This window comes from Falco rusticolus, chromosome 4, assembly GCF_015220075.1.
Source record: "Falco rusticolus isolate bFalRus1 chromosome 4, bFalRus1.pri, whole genome shotgun sequence".
Taxonomy (NCBI): domain Eukaryota; kingdom Metazoa; phylum Chordata; class Aves; order Falconiformes; family Falconidae; genus Falco; species Falco rusticolus.
The window spans coordinates 85,428,572-85,450,180 of NC_051190.1; the positions used below are offsets into that span (position 1 = coordinate 85,428,572).

Below are 21,609 nucleotides of genomic sequence, written 5' to 3' on the forward strand. Positions count from 1 at the left end.
TTTCTGTTTCCACAGCTGAACCACTGTAATCCAGTGGTACCACAGCATCACCCCCATGGAAATGTAAAACCAATCACTGTGAGCTATCATATCCCAAAGAAAGTAACCCTGGATTTGTATTAGCAGCAATGCAAGAGGCCCTCAAAAGATTATGCTAAAATGGTCTAGCAAATCTCTTTAACGATCTCATATCCACTTGCATCTAGTGCCAAAAGCTGTGTTTGGCACATGCTGTGTTTTTAATCTCTTCGTATACTGCCTCCAGCAGTAAAAAAAAAAAAAAGAAAAAAAAAAAAGAAACAAACTAAAAGCTCCCATCAATGAATAACTCAAGGGAGGGAAAAAAAAGTGATCCTATCTTCTTTAAGAGAATCTGTTCATTATGAGCTTTGTATTTCACACTGCACTTAACCCTGGCTGTCAGTCTTTACTGAAATAGCCTTCCTTCCCCTCCCTCCAACACGGTTCTGTGCTGTCCCGAGATCAGCATGGCAACACAACTACAACCCACTGCTTCCCTACCGGCAGGACCATGCTGCTGCTGGTCATCCTACGCTCCTCAACCGCAGCCAGCCTGCAGCCTGTGCCGAAGGCTAGCCCTGTCCTGCAGGGCCAGCCGGGGCAAGGACATGGCACAGGGAAGAGGCTCTTTGCTGTGAAGACTCTTCCTGAAAGCCTCCACTGTTCCCTCAGAGGGACAGAGATCACAGTCTGGATCCAGGAGTCTTGCTGGACCGTGGCTCCTGCTGCAGCGTGCTGGCAGAGGGACAGTCTTGTAGGGTCCTGGCTCCTCAGGACCTGATGGATCAGAGACACTGCAAGTTCTGCCTGCCAGCCGTAGCCCACAGGCAGGACCTATATCCCCAGACACGTATCAATAACAGCGTGTGAGCCGTCACACGTCTCCATGAGCCCTGATAACATTTCTTTGCTTTCCTTTACAGTTGGGTGGTGGGTTACCCTTGTCTGGCAGCCGGGCTCCCACCCCAGCCGCTCTCACATGCCCCCTCCTCAAGAAGACTGGGGGAGAAAATGAGATGAAAAAGCTCACAGGTCAAGACAAGGACAGGGAGATTGTTAATTACCAATTACCATCACAGGCAAAACAGACTCAACTTGGGGAAAATTACTTTAATTTATTGCCAATTAAAAATCAAGTTAGAGGGGAAAAAATAAAAGAAGACAAAACTAAACCCACCTTTCCACCCCGCCTCTTTTTCCCAGGCCCATCTTCACCACCTCACTCCTGACTCCTCTCTCTCCCCTCTCCCCCATATGGTGCAGGGGAAGAGAGGGCTGCGGTCGGCCCATACCCCTTCCTCTCTGCAGCTCCCTTCTCATGCTCTCCTGCCACAGCATGGGGTCCTCTCCACGGGGTACAGTCCTCCAGGGACTAACTGCCCCAGCGTGGGTCCCCCACGGGCTGCAGCTCCTGCGTGGGTTCCTCAGCACAAGCTGCAGCTTCCTTGGGGGCACGTCCACCTGCCTCATCACCGGGCCCTCCGCTGGCTGCAGCACGGGGACCTGCTCTGCCACGGGCCTCCCTGGGCCACAGCGCAGTAACTGCTTCAGCAGGGGCTCTCCACAGGCCATGGCCCCCCGGAGATGTCCCCCTGTCCAGCTGGGGGGTCTCTGGGGGAATCTCTGTGGTGGCCAGAGCCCCCATCCCACTCCCCCCTCCTGGGAAGCCTTCAAAGGAGGCTGAACAACCCTGCGGTATTCCAAGGCAATGGAGCAGATCTCCTGCCCTGCCCGCAGCGCACAGGTGCTTATACCCAGAAGCACAGAGAAAGCCAACTTCAACACTACGAGAGGTGAGTTCTTTTCCTGAAGCTTCCTAAACCAGATGACTTTTTCAAAATAAATCAATTTTCTGCCTATTTTTCTTTCCATTCTGTCATGTTATATCTAGGTAGCAATTTTTTAAAAAAGAACCCTGGATTTTTAAGGGAAAACTTTCCGTACAAAATACATAAAATTAAAAAAAAATAATAAATATCTCCATTCCCATTAATGGTTGATGCTATTGTTTTTACTCATCTGAGTAAGAGTTAATGGCTCAGGCACTTTTCCTGCATATCTTAACATTTAGCGATGAAGCCTGTATAAAAGATGCCACAAATAACGCGGAGCTGCAGGGCATCCTCACCCTGCTGCAGCAGCATCACAGAGGAGATCATGGCGAAAGAGGCATTTGTGCCTCACGAGGATGAGACGTTAGCTCTGCTCTTTAAAAAGTTTAAACTTGAGTTCACACAGGTCTGAAGATCTCCTGATAGGTCTCAACAGAACAGTAGTATTTTCAGCTGGTCTGAACATTAATCTTCATGATGAACAAGGGGATAATAGCCTGTCCTATTATACTCAAGGGAAAGATATAAGACCTGAAACTAAAGATGGAAAATTTTTCCCGTGCCTCTCAGGCCCTGTTCTGCAAATGGTTCCTCTTTTGAGTGATTTCACTGAATACTTGGGCAGTACAGAATTATTTTTGTTCCACGGGAGTGCAGGTTTGCAGAAAGAAGAATTTATGCCTTTTTTTGTCTAAGAGGCTGGAGATGCTCTTATATTGAAGGAAGGAGGTTAGGATCTTGGATGCCAACTTTCCCTTTCAGAATAGGTTCAGTATCTATAGCAGCTAAGCTAAACATAGCCTGAATAATGTCAGCTTACACCCATTACAGAATCTATTTTATTTTTCTACACTGTCCTCCAGACCATATAAATTTAGCCACGCACTTAAAAAGAAATGAAGCATGACTTCTTAAACTGGAGGTGCTTGTGAAGCTGTAAACATTTTATGCTCACATTTAATTTGCACAAAATATTGAGCTTTAATTGTTCAGTGCTTAGTTGTTTAGCTGTTTAAAAGGGATGCTTGATGGGTTCTTTAGGCAAGTTGAAGAGACCATCCCCCGAGTCCCCTCCTTAGCAGTGACAAAGTCAAATTAAAAGGCAGCTGATTAAAAAAAAGAAAAGCGTGAGCATCAGGACTAGCAAAGCCTGGTTGCCAGTGCAGCTCTGCTATGAAGATCCTTCAACCTCTACCTCTGTTGAGCCCATGCTACTGCCTTTTTTACGGTGGGAATACTGCAGGGGCCTTTCAAGCATTACCCCAGGCTACCTCATGTTCACAATATTTGTGAAGAGTTAAATTACTGCAAACCCCTCTGCCCCTTCCGAACACTGCTGGTGTCAGCCAAGAGATCTAGAGTTAAAGGTCAGGGAAAAGTCAAAGGGCTGCAGAAAGCAGTGCTAGAGGCTAAACCATTTCTATGTAGCATCATCCACCCACTTTTACTTTGCAACAATCTTAATACCTTCCATTCCCCTCCAACCCCAGTACTTCTTTCTAGGTAAGAAAGAGAAAAAAAAGAGAAAGACCCAGTTCAGCTTCAAAATATTTGACCAATATTACAAGTTTCTCTTGACTGTTCAAAGGCCATACAATGCTACAAAAATGGGGAAAATGTCGTGGGACACCACCACCCCCCCACCACCCCCAATCCCCAGAACCGGTAAGGAAGTGTTCCTATATGCACTACTTAGATTAAATAAGTCTCCTTGAACAGGATAAAAAAAAGAAGCCACAGAAAAAGGTGAATTTGTTGACGCACCTACCGCTTGAAGGATCAGATCACTGCAGTTTATGAATTATGAAAGTGTTCTCTGTAAAACCAGTCCTTCTGCACTCACGGATATAGAAAACTGCTAAACATTTTAATAAAACTATCTCACCAATAGCCAAAAACCTGTCATTTATTCTTGAGACAAGCATCTCAATTTAGTAGGAAGAAATCATACTTGAGATGTTAAAAAATGCCCTGACTATTATTATAAACTGCAGTTAAAATTTGCTGTACCAGCACAATTTTCTTAATATACTTAATTATAAAAATAAACTTACATCCCATTAACTAAATCAAATTTCATCAAAATACTCCTAACTTATGGGATATTTCATAACACCACAGCATTCATTTGTCAAATAGACAAAAAATAAACCAGGTTATTTATGAAAATCTCCAGCAACAAACTGAGCTCTCAGGCTTTGAACTGCAGAGAAATTCCTGGTGTCAAAACCTATGGCTACTTAAGATTTCCAGCTACAACCTCCACCTCCAGGGCTCCATCAGTGTACGTAGGACAGTCATTGGGAACAGTGGTGTGGCAGTGTAGCCTGACCACCTCCCCAGCACGGAGGCGGTTACACCAGCAATAGCTGCTATCGGAGAAGCTGTAAAGCAGAAGGGGCTGGAGGGGGGAGGAGAATCACCTCTCCTAGCAAAAATACTTACAAATAGGACAAAATTGGTGGTTTCAAAGAAAACAGTAAATCGCCTGTAGTTGCCTCGTGTTTTCTGTTTTTATTTAGCCTTTGACTAAGTTGAGAGAACAGTAGCTGGCTTCCTTATTAGCTTCCACAGTCTTGTTAACGAGCATATCCTTGCTCTCTCCCGTGCCCTGACCCGCCTAAATAAATGATATTTTTCCCCTTGTTCTTCTCCCCCTCAAAGACTGATATGAGGTTTATCTTTTTTAAACAAACAAACGAAAATCGATGCATTCTCCAGAAATCCCCTTCTGCTTCTGTCTTTTTTCTTTAAATTATCTTCACAGATCAAATACAAGCCCCGGTAGACTATACAAGGATTACATCAGAAAATTTCTCCATATGTGATGCACCGTATTCTTGTAGGCATTCATTTTGCACAAAATCATTCTAACACAAAGATATTTAGTGTGTTTTGGTGCCCACAGCTGCAATGGAACAGGCCAATGGCCTGTTTCCTTCACATGAAATTTGGGTGTTTCTCTTTGGGAAGGGACAAGTTCTGTTATCCTGTATTACAAGAAGTGTACTTTGCCATAACTTTGCAATCAGAAGCCTTAAAATAATTCAACAGTAGGAAAGATGGGTTACACGCTGCATTCCTGGAACTGGACCTTAGAGCCAAAACAGTACAGTACTCAAGGATATATCTGCACACCCTATAGGAGGGATTTACTCCTGTTGAAAGGTACTATGAATTTCTACATTTTAGAAATGGGAATTAACAGGAAACACTTTAGATCCATTTGTTCTTCCTGAACAGGAAAGGTTTATGAAGAGGTTTACTATTAATAACTCATGAAAAACTTTTGATACATCACTTGACACTATAGAAACCTTTTTACCACACGTATTTAACTTCCCCTAAAACATCTCTGTTGTTTTATCTATTCTCCTCCTGTGAGGTATTAAGAAGAAAAGCTTCAACAATGCCTCCAAAACTGAACAGGGTCATTCTGAGCCCTGCCTCCTATATGAACTTCAGAGACAGAGCCAGAAACTTCAGGGTCCTTGTAAAAGCTTCACGCTCCAGCTCCATACCAGCTTTGGTATTTTCCAGATTGCCTCTCCCCCTGTTCATGATATTTAGTTACTTCCCTGTTCCCAAATCTTGGTAATGGTCTGTCACCATTCCTAGGCTTTCCTGTAAAAGCCCTTCCAACTACTGTTCTGAGTACCCGAAAGTTTTCAGAAATGAAAACGAGTAGTGTTCCAACATGAAATTACCAACTACTAACATTAGCAGTGACATTTCGATTCAGGCAGGCACTGAAGCTGAAGTATTTACTGTTACAAAACTTGTCACATCATCAGGAATAACCTCAATTGATAAGACAAAACCAAACCTAACCTGAACAGAGCCTGGTGCTTGGAATAATTATACCTTTTCTACATGGAACTGCCCTCTATGTAAAAATTATTATCTTTTAAAGTATTTTCTGTTTTTCTTCAGGCTCTTTTTCTTCTTGTAAAGACAAACCAGAGTGCTTAATAAGCTGTTTGAACACTGCATAGCTGAAGGTGGTACATGAACATCATTTCATTGTCTTCAGCATTTTATAAACACAGGACTTCACTAACATTATGTTTAGTTTAGCCTCCCTCAACAGAAAAGAAAGTGGAACTGATTTGACACTTTCTTTAAAAGGGCAAAGAGAAGAATGCTTGCATTCATGTAAAACAAGTAATATCCTAGACTGCTGACAGATTGAACCTTTCCCGTGTAATTTTAAAATGGAAATGTCACTATAGTATCCCTTTACTGAAAAGGGTTTTTAGGAAGAGTTGGTTTAGATTTTTTCACTTTTTCATATTGACGCTGATGCTTTTATCAGTTTAAATACACTAACATTAAACCACTAAAAGACATGTAGGTTTCAATAAAATCCATTTTTTCTATCTTCATCCTATATAATGAAATGAGCTGCTTTAACTTTTTTTTAAGCAGAAAAGATAATAAAGTTAAATGAAAAGTCCCAGAGCTTAGTTTTAAGACTAAATGGTATTTTAGATGAAACAGTTAAAGAAAGCAGAGTTTGTAACTCTGAGATAAAGATAACGGTTTAGATCTGTCTTTACATTACGAGGATTGTTCTTGGAGCTGCATAATCAATAAACACGCTTCCACTTCTCACTGGTGTGAGCTGCTACAAGCTGCTGTGAGTCAGACCAGGGACACTGGTATGGAATGAGCACTTGGTGGAGACTGGGAACTCGAAGATCATCCCCAGCTCTACCACTAGTACACTGGGACGCTGTGGACAATTTGCTTCTGTACTTCTGCTACCCTATCTGAAAAGCGAAGATAATAATGTTCACTTTGAATGCAAGATCTGTCGATATCTAAATAAGAGATATTGTGAGCATGCCTATCATTTTGCCAGTTCAGTTGCTTTCTTGAAATAGCTTCTGTTACATAAGAGAAAATTAAGAAAAAAAAGTAGTACTAGAAAGAAATTACTGTAAATAAGTTTACTTGAAAGTCTTATAATGCAGAAAGGAACGTACTCACATAACCACAGAAGGGATAAAATAGTGATTAAAGCAGAAAGGCAAAACGTGCACCTAAGCGTTCAATAGACCATAAACAATGTGAAAAAGACACACAGCAGAAATAAAGACAGAGTTATTAAGACATTAAAAAAGCATCACACAGGGCCAGGAAGGTATACTGCTGTAAAATTTGCATGTTTATATACATACATGCATGTGCGTGTGTGTGCACGCATACTCACAGTCATGCAAAAAGAGAAAGAGAAATATCTAACAGCCTTTAGGACGGAAAGAAACCTCAGGAGTCAGATTCTGTTGATGGTACTTCACTGCTTCACCCATCCAATACGAAGCGATTCACATATGAATTAGGGCTGTGGAGAGGGAAAATTAAGACTGATTCTAGCTTGCACATGTAAAGGGTACTGCTTGTTCTAACATTCACCGTGGTATGTAATTACAAATACATGTAATTAGGTGACTTAGACATCACAAATGCTGCTTTCTGCATGACTTGGCAATGCAACCAAAATACACAATGTAAACCAGATATGAATGACCCTGAGGATTCAGAAACTGTTCTAGGAGTTTTTAGTTAAGACATAAGGAAAAAGCACTTATAAATTTGGCTAATTATTCTAGAAGACAGAATTACTGCTGTTTATATTGAACAAGGAATTCAAGAACTAACAAGGTGTTTTTTCTCTCAGATTTGTCTCAGCTGATTATCAGCTCCATTTGCATCTTTCTTCGTGGTAAAGGCATTTCTAAGGCCTCTTCTCAGACTGAATTCTCCAACACCCAGTAAAATCTCAAATAACGTTGCAGCCTTGTCTCTAGTGAGGTCACTGAGTATCTATCTCACCTTCACTGTCACTCAGGTGACCTCTAAGAAAGTTGTTTGATATGATTATCTCTCAGTACTCTATTCCTCTGCTTAAAAGTTACTTCTTCAAAAGCTATTTGGGTGAGCAGGAAGGAAGAAGAGGAGCAGGATGGAGGTACAGAGACATGGAATGTAAATTACACACGTTTAACTCCTTTGGAACAAAATATTGCCCCCATACATTCACGTAAGCTCAAAAACCTCCTTCACATAGAACTTCCACAGAGGTGACTGATAGGTCAGAGTAGAAATTTTCTGTTCAGTATAGCAGGTAAATGGTAACTTATTCTCTAACCCACAGAGGAACCCCTGTTTCAAATACCTCAGCTCCTCACAGCTGAATTTTATCCAGACAAACTATGTCACAGGATTGTGGATCCATGGTATACATCAAATGTAATTAATTTCCTAGCTTAACATATTGCTACCCAGAAAGAGCAGCAAACACAGCATGACTGTGGTATAAGTATTTTTAAAGATACTAAGGAGATACTTTCCTTATTTGGTAACTTCAACTATAAATCATAGAGAAACAGATTTGTAGTGTCTCTGTCATATTCCTCTTTGACAAGTGCTCTGAATAAGCCAGACAGAGTGCGTAAAAATCAAAGTTGGAGACACACATACTTTTTCCTGGAATAAGGAAGACATATTCCACCTAGTTAATCTTCTCAGTTAAAGGGAAAGCTTTTATGGTATTTTTTTCCAGAAGCAAACCCCCCCCACACATTGAGACATGCAAGTTTGTACCTCAGGCCAAAAATGCAAACCCAGATGAAGAACCCCTTCTCAATTCACTTCTAGTTTTCAGACCCTGGCTCTTCCTCCCTTCTCAGCTGTATATACCTTCCCAGGTGACCACAGAATTCAATGACAGCTTTCTTCTCTGGAATTTGCATTCCCCTCAAAGATTTCAGATTATGGCTTGAACAGTCTGTTTTCTTACCACTTCACATTTCTAATGCCAGAATGATACCCATAAAGATACCTAAATTAAGTGTAAATTTAGGTATTTAAAGAGGCTAGAGTTTCAGAGGAGACAAGAGGTTGCATCCATAAATTGAGGCCAGTACATGTTACAAGTGCTCAGAATCTCTGTGCTCCTGGGGGGAACAGGCACCAAACTAAGCACTGCATTATCAGGATGTCCAGAAGAATCACCAAGCCTGCTACTAAAAAATTAAACCTAATGCTTCTGAACAAAGGGAAGACTGGGACTCAAACTAGTAGTCTATACAGCTGTGATACAGTTTTGGGTTCCATTTGCTTAAGCTCCACATATTACTTGCCTACGTTGAATCAATGACCTCTTGAAACTCCTGATGTCAGAAAATGCAGAAGACCGAAATTAGAAATGTATGCTTTAGTTAGCCTGCATGAATTAGCTGATAGCATCTTACTATGTTTTATGGAACAGAAACTGCAAGCAAGAAGCAGCTCGGATTTAATGAACATGGTACTCAGTTTTAGAAAACATACCTGTGTTACTTCTTGCACCTCTGAACAAGTCAGATTGAATTTAAAGCACATCTGACATGAAACAGCACTAAAATACAACTGAACTGAAATCTTTGGTTTGGTGCACTGGCATGAACTCTACACAATTAATACAATTACACTATGGCTTGCATTTTACAAAATATCATCAAGGATTACAATGTTGTATCCTTTAGCCAACTTAACAGAGCTTTACCTACGAAAGGGATCAAAGAATTCAAAGTTTCACAAATAGGCTACTTATTGTTGAAACACATCTGTAGCTGTCATGTTCCCATTGCTCTTATTTTAACACATCGATTACTCATTATAAAGCCTCTTGTGATAGCTTACAAAAAATCCCTCTATAGCAATAGCTGGGATTTGAAAATGAATCGAATCCAGGAAACACTCAACTTCTTCATTCTAAGGGTAATTCTGTTAAGAGGGAAGCACCTTGCTTGCCAAAGTGAAAACAAATCCTAGGTGTAGGTGGCTCATCTGTTCCAGTGGCATTCATTATCATTTGTGTCCTAGATGTGAAGACACCTCTTTGTGCTCTTGAGATGATAAATTATAGGGGGGGAAATATAAATTATCATATAAAGAGTTTCCTCGCTCACAGCCAGACAGATAAGAGATGTGTATGGAGAAACCCTCCCATCTCTGTCTGTAGCAATGGGGTAAAAATCCTGATGAGCAACCGTATGTATTCAGGGCAGCAAGAGGAGACACAATTGCAGACAGGCATTGTGCAACAGCTCTCTACAACATCCCACGGACATATATCTCCTTTACAAGATCAAGACATTCCAAAATGGCTTAAGCAAAAAATGGTTAATTATTTATCATCCTGGAGTAGAGAGAAGAAAGAGGGAGCGGCACTGCCATTTCCTTCTCCTGCAGCTTTGTTCGAGTACAGTGACTGCAGGAAGCCAGGCAACTTTCCTACCCTGCTACAATGCAAATGGGAAAAAGAGGAGGTTTACACTTCTCCTTCCATCTGGTGCCGTTTTCATTTTCTTACATGTCTATTGCCCTGTTGGTAAGAGGGTGCAGATGCTGTTCCCTCTCAGTTTCTTTCACCTATAGGTACAGAGCGAAGGAGGGAGCTCAACCCTTATGAACAACTGCTCCGTGGGGAGGAAGGGCAGCAATCCCAAGAGCACACCTGCCGTTGACTCACCATGTTGGAAATTCCCAAGGAATGTTAATGTCGCATCTCAGATAGATGAAACAAGCAGGCCTCCAAAATCAAACTGTGGAAAGCAAGGGGGAACATTGCCTCCATTACTTTTCCAATGAAATGAGCAGCTGACAACTCCATATGGCTCCTTTTAAGTTTAATGCACTGCTTGCTCTGCAAAGATTCCCTCTGATTCCAGGGGAACCTGTTGCAGAAGGAGGCATTGCTTACCATATGTAATGTTGGCAGGGTAAGATTCACCCCCCCACCTCACCTTTGGGAGGGGAGAGGAAGAAGATGAACATCAAGGCTCAGTGTGCCAAGACTTGAAAATATATTTATATGCTCAAGTGGGACTCCTGCTTTGATCACCAGCCACAACAGCTCTCCTGCACTTTGGGTAGTTCATTAACAGAAATCAATACAAGCTGCCTTTTAAGAAAGCCAACGTTTGTTCATTGACACGCTATGTGATTCCTTTTAGCAGCAGCATCGATACTTACAAGGTGTGCAGTAAATGATGGCAAAACCGCAGAATGGCAAGGCTACAGAAAATAGTCTGATTTCTGTGCAAACTTCGAACAAAAACCTAAATATATTGAGAGGAGGAGTCACTACTAAGAACCAGAGACAAAAGGTGTGTCGCCTTTACCTGGAGGCCCTTCTTCTCTATCTTTTTCTGGAGTATCTGAAGGCACTTGGTGAAATCCGTGAGGTCCTGATCCATGGTCTCAATTAACTCACATCCCTAGTGAAGAAGCAGCAAAACAGAGAGAAAAAAAAATAATGTCAGTCATCCTTCAGTTTCAAGAATTATGGTGTCCTTGGTGAAATTAACTCCAGTCAACAACTTTTTAAAGTATCTACAAGGAGATGCAAAATGAAGGAAAAGACTATTACCCCTACAGACCCTAAAGACCACGGGTCCCAGCTGAGTAAATTATTACAGAACAGTGGCTTGACAGGCACAGCAGCAGATACTCAAAATTCATCGAGTACATTTGTGAGCTTGGGCAAGCATGCTCTGTGGTGCTCTGCTGGATGGACAAGTTCTGGTGCAGTGAGCCCTGGGGGACCACTAACTTCTAGTGCCAGGTTCCAGGAGAGTGACTGTTCTCTCTGGTGCTACAGTTACATATATTCGCTGCTACATTCATTCAAATGTGTATAAATGCAAGCATACAAAAGCCTTCAAGGTTCCTGGACCCAGTGCAGTGGTAGTAGTTAATTTGCAGTGATTCCAACACCAATCTCCTTGCGGTGAGGTAATATGGAGGAGAGCACATTAAAGCCGAGAAGAGCAGGAGTTCAGATTTCTTAGTTGAGAGCTAAAGCAATTCCTAAGCCTCTGATAACAAGCTGAGTAAGGAAAAGCAGAGTATATCTACCACATAAAGTCGCTATTCCAAGAGGTTTCAAGGATAAAAAATACCCAATACAGCACCATAAATTAAAATAAGAACCATACATACTGGATTTAGAAGTTCTCTCTCCTACCACTTCAAGGTCCCCTTAAAAGCCTCCAAGCTTTGTCTTTATCTGACAGATTCTGTTTCTGCTATACACAGTAACAACTGATAAGACAAAAGCATTCGGACTACAGAACCTTTGTATGTGTGCCTGTGTATATAAAGTACATTATTTTGTTACAGCAGAAAAAAACCCACCAAAATGTTAAGAGTTGCCTCTAGCTTAGTGGTAAAAATAAAGGTACAGAAAGCAAAATTTCCCAGATCAGTGCATGGATGGAGTTTAGGGGATTGCACACTACAAAATAACGAGCCTCCAATAGGAAGACAGACACTATCACGGAAATGCTTCCCCACACAGCCAGAATGCACACAAAACCAAACCAAACCATCACGCAGCAGGGGATTTGGATGATGTGGAAGAGATAAGGTAGGAGCTAACGACGTGCTTTTTAATATACTTCTTCTCCTCCCTCCTCAAAAACTTCTGAAATGAAACCTGGTTAAAAACAGGTTCCAATACCTTATATTGCTCTAAATACCTTTTCAAGTAGTAGTAACAGACCTGCCAAGGTGGAACATCGCACAGCTGCAACAGCACATGTAATTGAAGCCCTCCCTTGCAGAAGTGATGCTTCTGTCACCACAAAGGGGCTAGGGACAAATGTGGCTGGAGCCTGGCCTCAGTGCTGAGCGTCAAACAATTTGAAGAGCTGCCATGTCTCCACTTGTTACCCAGCAAGGCCGAAAGAGAAAACTGGCAAAGGGAGAAGGGACACAAGCCATCTGGAGTCTGTAATGACCATGGGTTGTGCAACGCCAACCAGAGACACAGAGGAAGCCCAGGAAAGATGCAGGGATGTTCAGGCCCACCCAGGAAGCTCACAGTTGAATCTGAAAGCTACTGAAGGCAATTTGTTAATCAAAGCCACTCTAAATGAGAAGATGTCTCATTCACTAAGAATAGGGTGCTCTCAGACAGACTTGTTACCAGCATTGACAGTGGCAACAGAGACCCAGCTGTGGAAAACTGTGAACAGACAGAACCTCCCCAGCCTTCCACAATCAGCCTTTGAACAGCACAAGAACGTGACAGATGAAGACTAAAGCAGTGGCAGGGACAGCTACCGCTAAGCATGGGAGAACAGACAGAACCTCAGACACCACCTCTTTAATTAGCAGTAGAGAAGGAAGGTCTTTTATCTTTTGCCAGGGCCATTCCTTGGCTTCACAGCACTGGCAGAAGGAAGTGCTTTACTGGTACCAATTTATAAATAAAAGATTTAACATCCACTCTCCCCCAGCACTTTGATAGACTCCTACCTGCAGTCACTAACAAGCCTGATCTCCTCCTTAGACAGTCGGGTTTTGGCAGCTGCAGGAAGGCTGCAATTCTGCTTTCCACCCAGGGAAGACCAAATTATCTGTGGGGTTTTTATAAGTGATGATCTACAATAGCTTAAATTATTTTATTATTTATTCTTTTATGCTTTCTACTATTAAAACTGTTGCACTTGAGGTTAGTCTTTGCATAGCTTCTCAGGACACTCTTTGATAAGAAAAGTATTTCAGAGCAACTACAGGGTACTACCAAGGCAAGATAATGTCAGTATAAGCATCAATGGTCATTTACCGCAGCTCCAGAAGCCAGCCATGATACGCCACACACAGACACCTTATGTTCAGCCCTGCTACTGTCTTTTGCACATATTTATAATGAAAGACCTCAAATACACGTCACAGAAATGCAATCTAAATGTGTAAATGGGATGTCACCACTCATTAAAGGCAGCCCACTGTACCTGCAATACTGACATCAAGGAGTACTGTGGCAGCAGTCACTAAACATGAAACCTGGGTTAACTGTTTACTCACTGCCGGCACCTTGGATACTTTATACAAGTACCACTGTCGAGCGTACTGAAGAATGCTGACAGAGTGCCACCATTAAGGCCATCACTTCCTTCACATTAAACCGTGATTTCTCATTCTCATTCTCTTTCCACATCAAGCAGATAAGCAGTTCTGGATTGGCGGGGATTTTAGAACTCCTCGTTTTGCGATAATGGCAAAGAAACTGGCGTGGTCAGACTGTACTAGGGAAAGGACCGGCAGCAGCACCAGCATCTTCCTGCACCCTCTTTACAGCCTCACTGGAATTAATGTCTGTACAGTTCATGTTAACTGATGGCAAGCATATTTTAGATGAATCTGTTGCTCCTGATGTATCAAATCCAATACATTATACCACAGAACTGGATGACAACTCAAATGCAGTTCTTGTCAACTTTCACCATATTACTCCCGAATGACAAAAATCTTCATGACAGAGCTTTCTGATGCAGCCAGGGTTTAATGAAAGGACACTATAACAATTGCAAGATAGGCAATAATGCTTGTAGTTTTATAGATACCTGCTCAACTTTAATAACATTAACCTTTGGTAAGGAAGTTAAAAAGCCAAACAAATTTAACATTAGGAAAGGTTAGAAAAATCAATACCACACAGCAGGAAAGAAAACAACAGACTGCATCTCATGACGATATAACTTTGCTGAATGATAGGATGAGGCACACAGAATTTGGCTTTAGCTGTTCTGTCTTATTATAGCAGTTATGGGAGGCATATTGCTAAAGGAGGAGGAGTGTGCCAGACACACATAATAGGATTATTGAACCCTATATTTCAGACAGACACTGAAATGTCAATCTGAACATCTCAGCATTTCTCCCATTTTTAGAAATATTATGCATCACAGCTTGTTGTGTGTTTGAAGAAAGCAGTGTGTAGGTGTCCATTCCCCCATGTCCTTGTTCATCGCTTATTAAAAGAAAGTCACGTTTGTTCTTTCTCTAATCTTTCTGAGCATAAGAATATAATTAGGACAGAATACATAAAATATCCTAATTTGTACTCCCATCTCCAAGACTTTCGTCAAGCAAGCCATTTGAGTCTGTCTTTTGAAGCCTGCATCTGGCTGTGCTTGCTGAGTGCACCAGTGACACACCCAGTTCAGTCTTCTAACAATTTCTGTTGCACTGAGGCTCAGTTTTGGGGTATCAACCTCAGCACCGATGCACTTATGTACAGTGTTAATGGCAGACACAGGAAAGCCACGTATCCTCAAGCTAAAAGAGAAGGTGGCAGACAGCTTATAGAGCCTCTCAAAACCACAGCACAAAGTTTAAAGTACCTATATAAATTAAATGGTATTTCTGAAAACTCTTCTTCCCCTAGACCTCACCTGCCCGCACAGCAATGCACACAGCCAAGGCCAACACCTCACAGACCCACTAAGAGCTATAGACTGACAGAACAATTTCAGTTGGAAAGGACTTTTCTGAGTCATCTGCTCCAGCCTCTCGCTAAAAGTACGTTAGATTTGCTCATGTTGCTCAAGGCCCTTTCCAGTCTAGGTTGAGCACGTCCCAGGATGGAGACTCCACAACTTCTCTGGGCAACTTCTGCTAGTGTTGGACCACCCCTGTGAAATTTTCTTTCCCAGTGTCAAACTGGGATCTCATGTATTGCAGCTTGTGGTTATTGCTTCTTTTCCTGTCCCTGCTTATGTTAAAGAAGAGTCTGGTTCTGCCTCCTCTCTGCCCTCCTGTTAGGAAGTTGGAGGCAGCAGTGTGATCTTCTGTTCACCTTGTCTTCTGGAGGCTGAACAAACCACTTTCCCTGAGCCGCTTCTCACGCATCACATGCGCTACACTTCACGAGCATACAGCTCCCTTACTTGCACTATATCAGCATGCAGTATTTCCACCTCAGAGAGCCTGAAAAGGCCAATTAGCAGGAATGAGGTAGAAGGTTCCTAGTTCTTTCTTCCTTTTAATGTAAGTTTCTGACCCCAGGGAATTTCACTCATTTTGCCCCTCTGACACCTGCTTGGAGAATAACCCCAATCCTCTACATTCTTCATACACTAGCTGCAGTCACCTGAATGGTTTGAACCCCCAAACATTTTCACAACCAAACATGCAGACAAGTGTTGAGACTCTGATTAGAACTCCAGGCAGCTGACACTGAGAAACAGCTGTAGGAAAAAGCACACATGGATCCAAGCAAAGCTCTGGTCTAGACCAGGCATCGATGAACAGAAAGGGTCTGCAGGGCCCAACTGCAGGTCTTGGACCAGGCCTAAGAAAGAAGATTAACACACGGACGCATAATAAAATAGGTTTAACAGATGACAGACATTATATTCTACCACCTTGTCTATAATAGCCGGGTAGTGTTGTGAGACCAGAGCGTTCAATCAGTATCACAAAGAGAAAAAAAGAGTTTGGGAACATTTCTTGCAGAGACGGCAATCACCCAGTGGTCATCTTCATTGTTGGCCCAGTGTTTCACGGCTGATCCAAAAAACCTCTCCTAGGATGGAAACCAAGTCTAGCATGAGATAAAGATGGAGCAGGCTAGAATGTCACAAGAGATTTCTGAACACATTGAAAGAGACAGGATTGGAGAAAGACAGAAGAACATCTACCTTGAGATACTGACAGACATAAAAATGACATAGGTTTCCTACAGGCCATAAGGTACTGGAGACCAATGTAGCAAGATAGCACCGAAACCACAGATCTTGTTTATCTCTTATGAATTACAAGCCATCAGGAAATTAGTGAAATGAATCCATTTGCATTTTGGGAAAAGGATGCAACTATGGAAGGCAAAGTAGTTAAGCTCACTGATTTCTTTTGGGAGTTTCAAATACTGTTGAACAAGTATTGGAATGGCTTCTCTTTTGATCAGCTTAATTGTATGAATTGCGTTTTGATATTTTGTAGTAGAGAACAAAATAAATACATGTAATTGGTGAAAATTATTTTGGATATTTAAATAGCCAAAAATACATAATTAAGTGAAATACATTTTCTTTCAGTTTTTGGACTCAAATTTGGCTGACTGCTTGGCATCAGTGCAAAGCCCATACTGTACAGATTGCTTGGCCCTCAGTTCTGGGGCGGATGATGTTTTGACTCATCCAATTGCACATTAAGTGGCACTGCCATTCAGATTAACTAAGAGAATTTATTAATCATGTTGAAGCATATGCACTGGCAGCCAAATAACTGAAATCCACACTGAAGTGAAAAGTCCCATTACTGAAAAGCAAACCAAGAATGTTTGGGTTTGACCATCACTTCTAACCTTGTATTAAACACCACTTGATTTATTAAGCAAGTACTACCTGGTGGCATGAAACAAAAGCAGTAAATATATGTAAACATATGCAAACCTCTGCAAACCAAAAGCTACATGAACTTGTCAAATTTGACAAGCATTAAAAAAAAAAAGTCTATAGCTGAAACTTTGACTGCAACAGCTGCAGCCTCTCCTCCCTTCCCCTATTTCTATTTTGATACAGTCTTTTTCAAAGTAAATAAAATATTTCCTGTTTTTGTTTTTAATGAGGCAGCATGTGGCTTCTGGTGGAGGATAGCTTTTTTTCATGCCATACATTTGATGTTGAGATAGAAGCAATGAAAGAGTTGTTCTGCATTAATTAGGTTGCCCTCTTTCAAAAGAAAAGTCTGCTATTCATGAAATTATGGCAATGACTTAAAATGAACAAAATATGAGTCTGTTTAGTTGGTACTGAACCAATACCAAAGAAAGCCAACAAGCCTTCTTCATCACCTGTAACAAACTGAAAAGCAGAAACCCAAAGGTTTCTAAATCTAAGGAACCAAACTAAAGCAAAAAACCCTTACAATTTTTTTTTAAAAAACCAACAACCAACCAAAACCCAAACGACATAGTTAATATTCCATTTGATGGATAAACTCCCAGTATTTACCTGTACTGGAGCAAATTCTTGTGATTTATTAAGTTTGGTGAATGAAAGCGAATATCTTAAATAAATGCTTATCCCCAGGTCAGAAAGTGCAGTGAAATACAAGCCATTGCACCACCTTCATCAGAAGGGCACTAATGCCTTTTAAAACTGAAATAACCAAGCGGAAAGGTAAGAGTACTGCATGAGAAAACTGAGGTAGAAAGGTCCATCAGAAGCTACAGTCTCATATATACAAGCCATATCTCCCCATACCTATTCCTGACATTTAAATAGTACATCTCCATTTGTACATCCCTGTGCAACTCAGACATGCTATTCCTCCAATCTGATGATTAAAACTGAGCACAGTGCAGCAGTGACAGCCACCTGATATTTTTGGATGTTCTCTGAAATTTCCCTTATGTGCTCTTCCTTTTCGGAAAAACAAAGGTTCAGAGAGCAGAGTTTAATTGATAATCAGGCTCCCTCTGTAATCAGTGCTGTGAAAAGTTTTTGTCTACCAAGCTGATGAGGCCCTTTGGATCCTAACCTATTGATAGAACTGATTACGGTACCTTGCTTTTCTTGGGAAGTAACTTGGAAAGAGGAATTGCTGCACTATCTGCATGCACTTATGTACAAAGATATGAGGTTGCTTGCGTAAGGGAAATCAGAGTGCTTGGAAGAGCACCAGCCTCTGGCAGAAGGGAAGCACATGCCACTGACTGCTGACAGCACGAGCCACTACCCAGTCACATCAATGCGAATCTTTTTTGTTGGCTTGGATGCACTTTGAACCAAAACTTAGAACTGTATCATTTCTAAAATGCTGTAACTACAGTAAATCACATATTAAAATTAATAGTATCTTTCTCACTCGCACCAATGGCAATGCAAGTAAGAGTCAAGCCTTCTCCTGAAACAAAGCAGGAAACAGAAAAGCTGCCCCAAATCCTATGCCCCACAAAGATGCAGAAATAGGGCAGCAGTGTTCCTTGCAATTCAGCTTTTTGAGGTAGCTTTGATGAGGTGGGAGGGAGCAAGAGGCTGGCTGCATTTCAAACCCCACATCGCTTCATGCACAGTAACCAAACAGGGTTTGGTTTTTGGTGGGGTTTTTTTTGTTTGTTTTTGTTTTTAAATTAAAAGGGCTTCAGGTTAACAGTCTTTGCTTTTTATCATATAGGACGACAGACACTATATTTGAATTTACTTCAGTTTCCAGACTGATGGCCAATTCTCAAGATCGTCTCAAGGTAAGAAAAACAAGGAGCAAACAGCAAGGCTGTACTGGGGTGTTTTCAAGGGTCTGAGCTGACAAATTTTAGCTATGCTAAACATTATCTTAATACGATCCTTTGCCAGTAGCCTAGGGACCCAAGAGATTTGTGACTGGAAAAAATGCATAGAACATAGTAGAAGAGATGTTAACCTGGACATAAAATTCCCTGCAAGACATTTGTAATTATTCAGATTATTTAAATATATATATAACCAGTACAGTTAGTCTCTCTCTCTTGCATTCAGACAGGCTTTATGTGAGAAAATTCTTGTTCCTTAGCTAGTATCTACCAGTATGTCCTTAGTTTCAGAGATCTGTAATAGATCTGAAAAGAATGTGGATCATGAGAGTGGAGCTACATCTCTGATATCGACCACTGGGCAGAATTAATTGATACCAGGCTCCAAATGTGTGCTATGCTCACAAAAAAAAGCTACTTTCTCACACAACTTTGCCTACACGTACAAAATGAGTACAAAGGGATTCAAAGATTTTGACTTTCTAAAGACAAATTGAAAAGAGAAATATCCTGCTGTTGTGGATAACACACTAAAATTTGTGCTATCAGCACATTTCAGTAGCTCATTGTTCTTTTTGGAACTAGAGTATTAATGAAAATAGCAAAATTAGACCCAAGACTGATCCTTCAGGAAAGTCACTGATTACTTCCCACAGCTTGTTAGTCTTCTTTAGGAAGCGCTGGCTGCCTTTAATTTGTGTATTAAGTTCTGACTTGGCCAGGTTATAGACTAGATAATAGTATTTACTTTTTTTTCTATGTTACTTGCTCTGTCTGACAGTTTATAAAACTTCTCAGCCTCAGCATAAGAACTGTATGTCACAAGGAATAGAAGAAACTTTCTGTAGGGGGAGTTTGTTAATTGCCTAGGATAACTTGTTTCAGGATCATTTAATCATTAGATCAAAAGGAGAATGCTGGACTGTACGTATCCTTAGCCCAGTTCTGTCTTCAACATATTAAATTATATGTTTGGCCCTTCTTCCTCCTTCAGTTTTGCACCCTGATTTCCAGTCATATTTCCCCTAATTTTGACTATTTTACATTTATGGATATCTCCTTTGCTTTCTCTAGGCAGATCATCCAACATTTCCAGCATGTGCTGGTGCCTGAGAAAGGCAGCAAGTTTACGTCGCTGCAAACTGGGTATCTCCAGCACTGTTACACCAGGCCTACATCCTGCTGATCTATTGATAGGATACAGGAAAAAATAACGCAGAATGAAGTTAATATTTGCAGAAAATTAACACATGAAAGAGATCTTGCCTTTGGGAAGTAATGGGAGGGAAGTTCCTATCCCATGCTTCAACAGATTTTCACGTGAGAAGCACCAATGCTGTAAAGGGTGCCAGAGTTAAAGGGTACATTGCTATTTATTTAGCTACAGTGTTCTGTACTGAACTGAACTTTATGGGTCCAAGAATTCTAAACACTGAATAGGTTTTGCAATTGACTAATTGTCATGCAAACCGGTAGAAACAGGTTTCCCACATTCAAAATAAAATAAAATTGTTCTGTATTTCAGTAAGTGATATTGCAACATTAATAGCAATGAAAATAAATAATAGTAATGGTGATAATACTAATAACAGTAGCAGCGGCATCAACAACCACCACCTAGCTTTACAATCCTTTTCCATCAAAGATCACCAAACCATCTGGGACCAATGATCACAAGTAACTGACATGCTGACATTTTGACAGACATAAGGGAAAGCTCAGGAAAATTAAACCACTGCCCAGCAGAGCAGTTCTGACTTCATCACTAGCAAGTGTTCCACTGAGTACAAACACATTTCCAAGTGAAATTCAGGATATTTGCTATATTTTCGCATAACTGAGGTAGATTCTTGAATAATAAAAGGTCGCGCATCACATTCACACAGCTGCTGTGTTTTTGATTTGAGGGCTTCAGTTACTCTGAATTGAAATGTGAGGTTGCTGAACAAACATTCAGTCTTTAGGTCTGAGAGCACTTCATTACTTGGTAAGCTGGAAACCAGTTTTACCTTCCATGTGTACTTCAAAGCCAGGTTTTTCTATAGGCAGAGGTTGCAGGTTTAGACACAGAGAACATCTTGCAGCAGGGCTGTACGTCCTTCTACCCATCACTCTTTACCACACAATATATAAACAACTACTTAGGGGACTACGGAGCTACATATCAGAATATCCAGCTTACTGTGCTGAAAATATTTCCATTGCACATGTGAAATGTTTCAAGCTTTGAATAGGTGACAAACTTTACAGCAAACAGAAGATATGTAGCCAACTAACAGCAATAACTCTGCAAGTAACACAGAGCTCTGCAATATGAGATTTTGTTTCGGTACACACCAGATCTCTCCTATTAGGATATTCCTTTGCTTTATGTAGCGACAGTGATTTCTGAAATCTACCGGTGTCACTCCCAGCTCTCCTTACAGGTAGCTATGGTCCCTGGCAAAGACAAGCTAACACAACAAAATAAGTACAGGCATTACAAAAGGTACTACACAGTCATCACCTCGTTCTAACAGGGTCTGTTCAGAACCCCCTCCACTAACCATCCTGCAAGCTGTGACCAGTCACACTCCACTAGATAGGTTATATTTTAAAGGATATATGTCCATCTCCAGAAACCAGGGGTCCCAGTCTGATCTCTATTAATGCCATAGTGTATGCCTTAAGCAAACTACC

At 41.2% G+C, this 21,609-nt stretch overlaps 1 protein-coding gene across 5 annotated transcripts in view; it reads right to left on the reverse strand.

The window, feature by feature from the left end:
• The window catches only part of TPK1 (thiamin pyrophosphokinase 1), a 312,799-nt gene that overhangs the window by 116,397 nt on the left and 174,793 nt on the right, over nt 1–21,609 (reverse strand). For all 5 annotated transcript variants that reach the window (XM_037385150.1, XM_037385146.1, XM_037385147.1 and 2 more), the window contains exon 5: nt 11,027–11,122. In XM_037385150.1, coding sequence (XP_037241047.1) covers nt 11,027–11,122 — 96 coding nt within the window. The remainder of the gene's footprint in view (nt 1–11,026; nt 11,123–21,609) is intronic.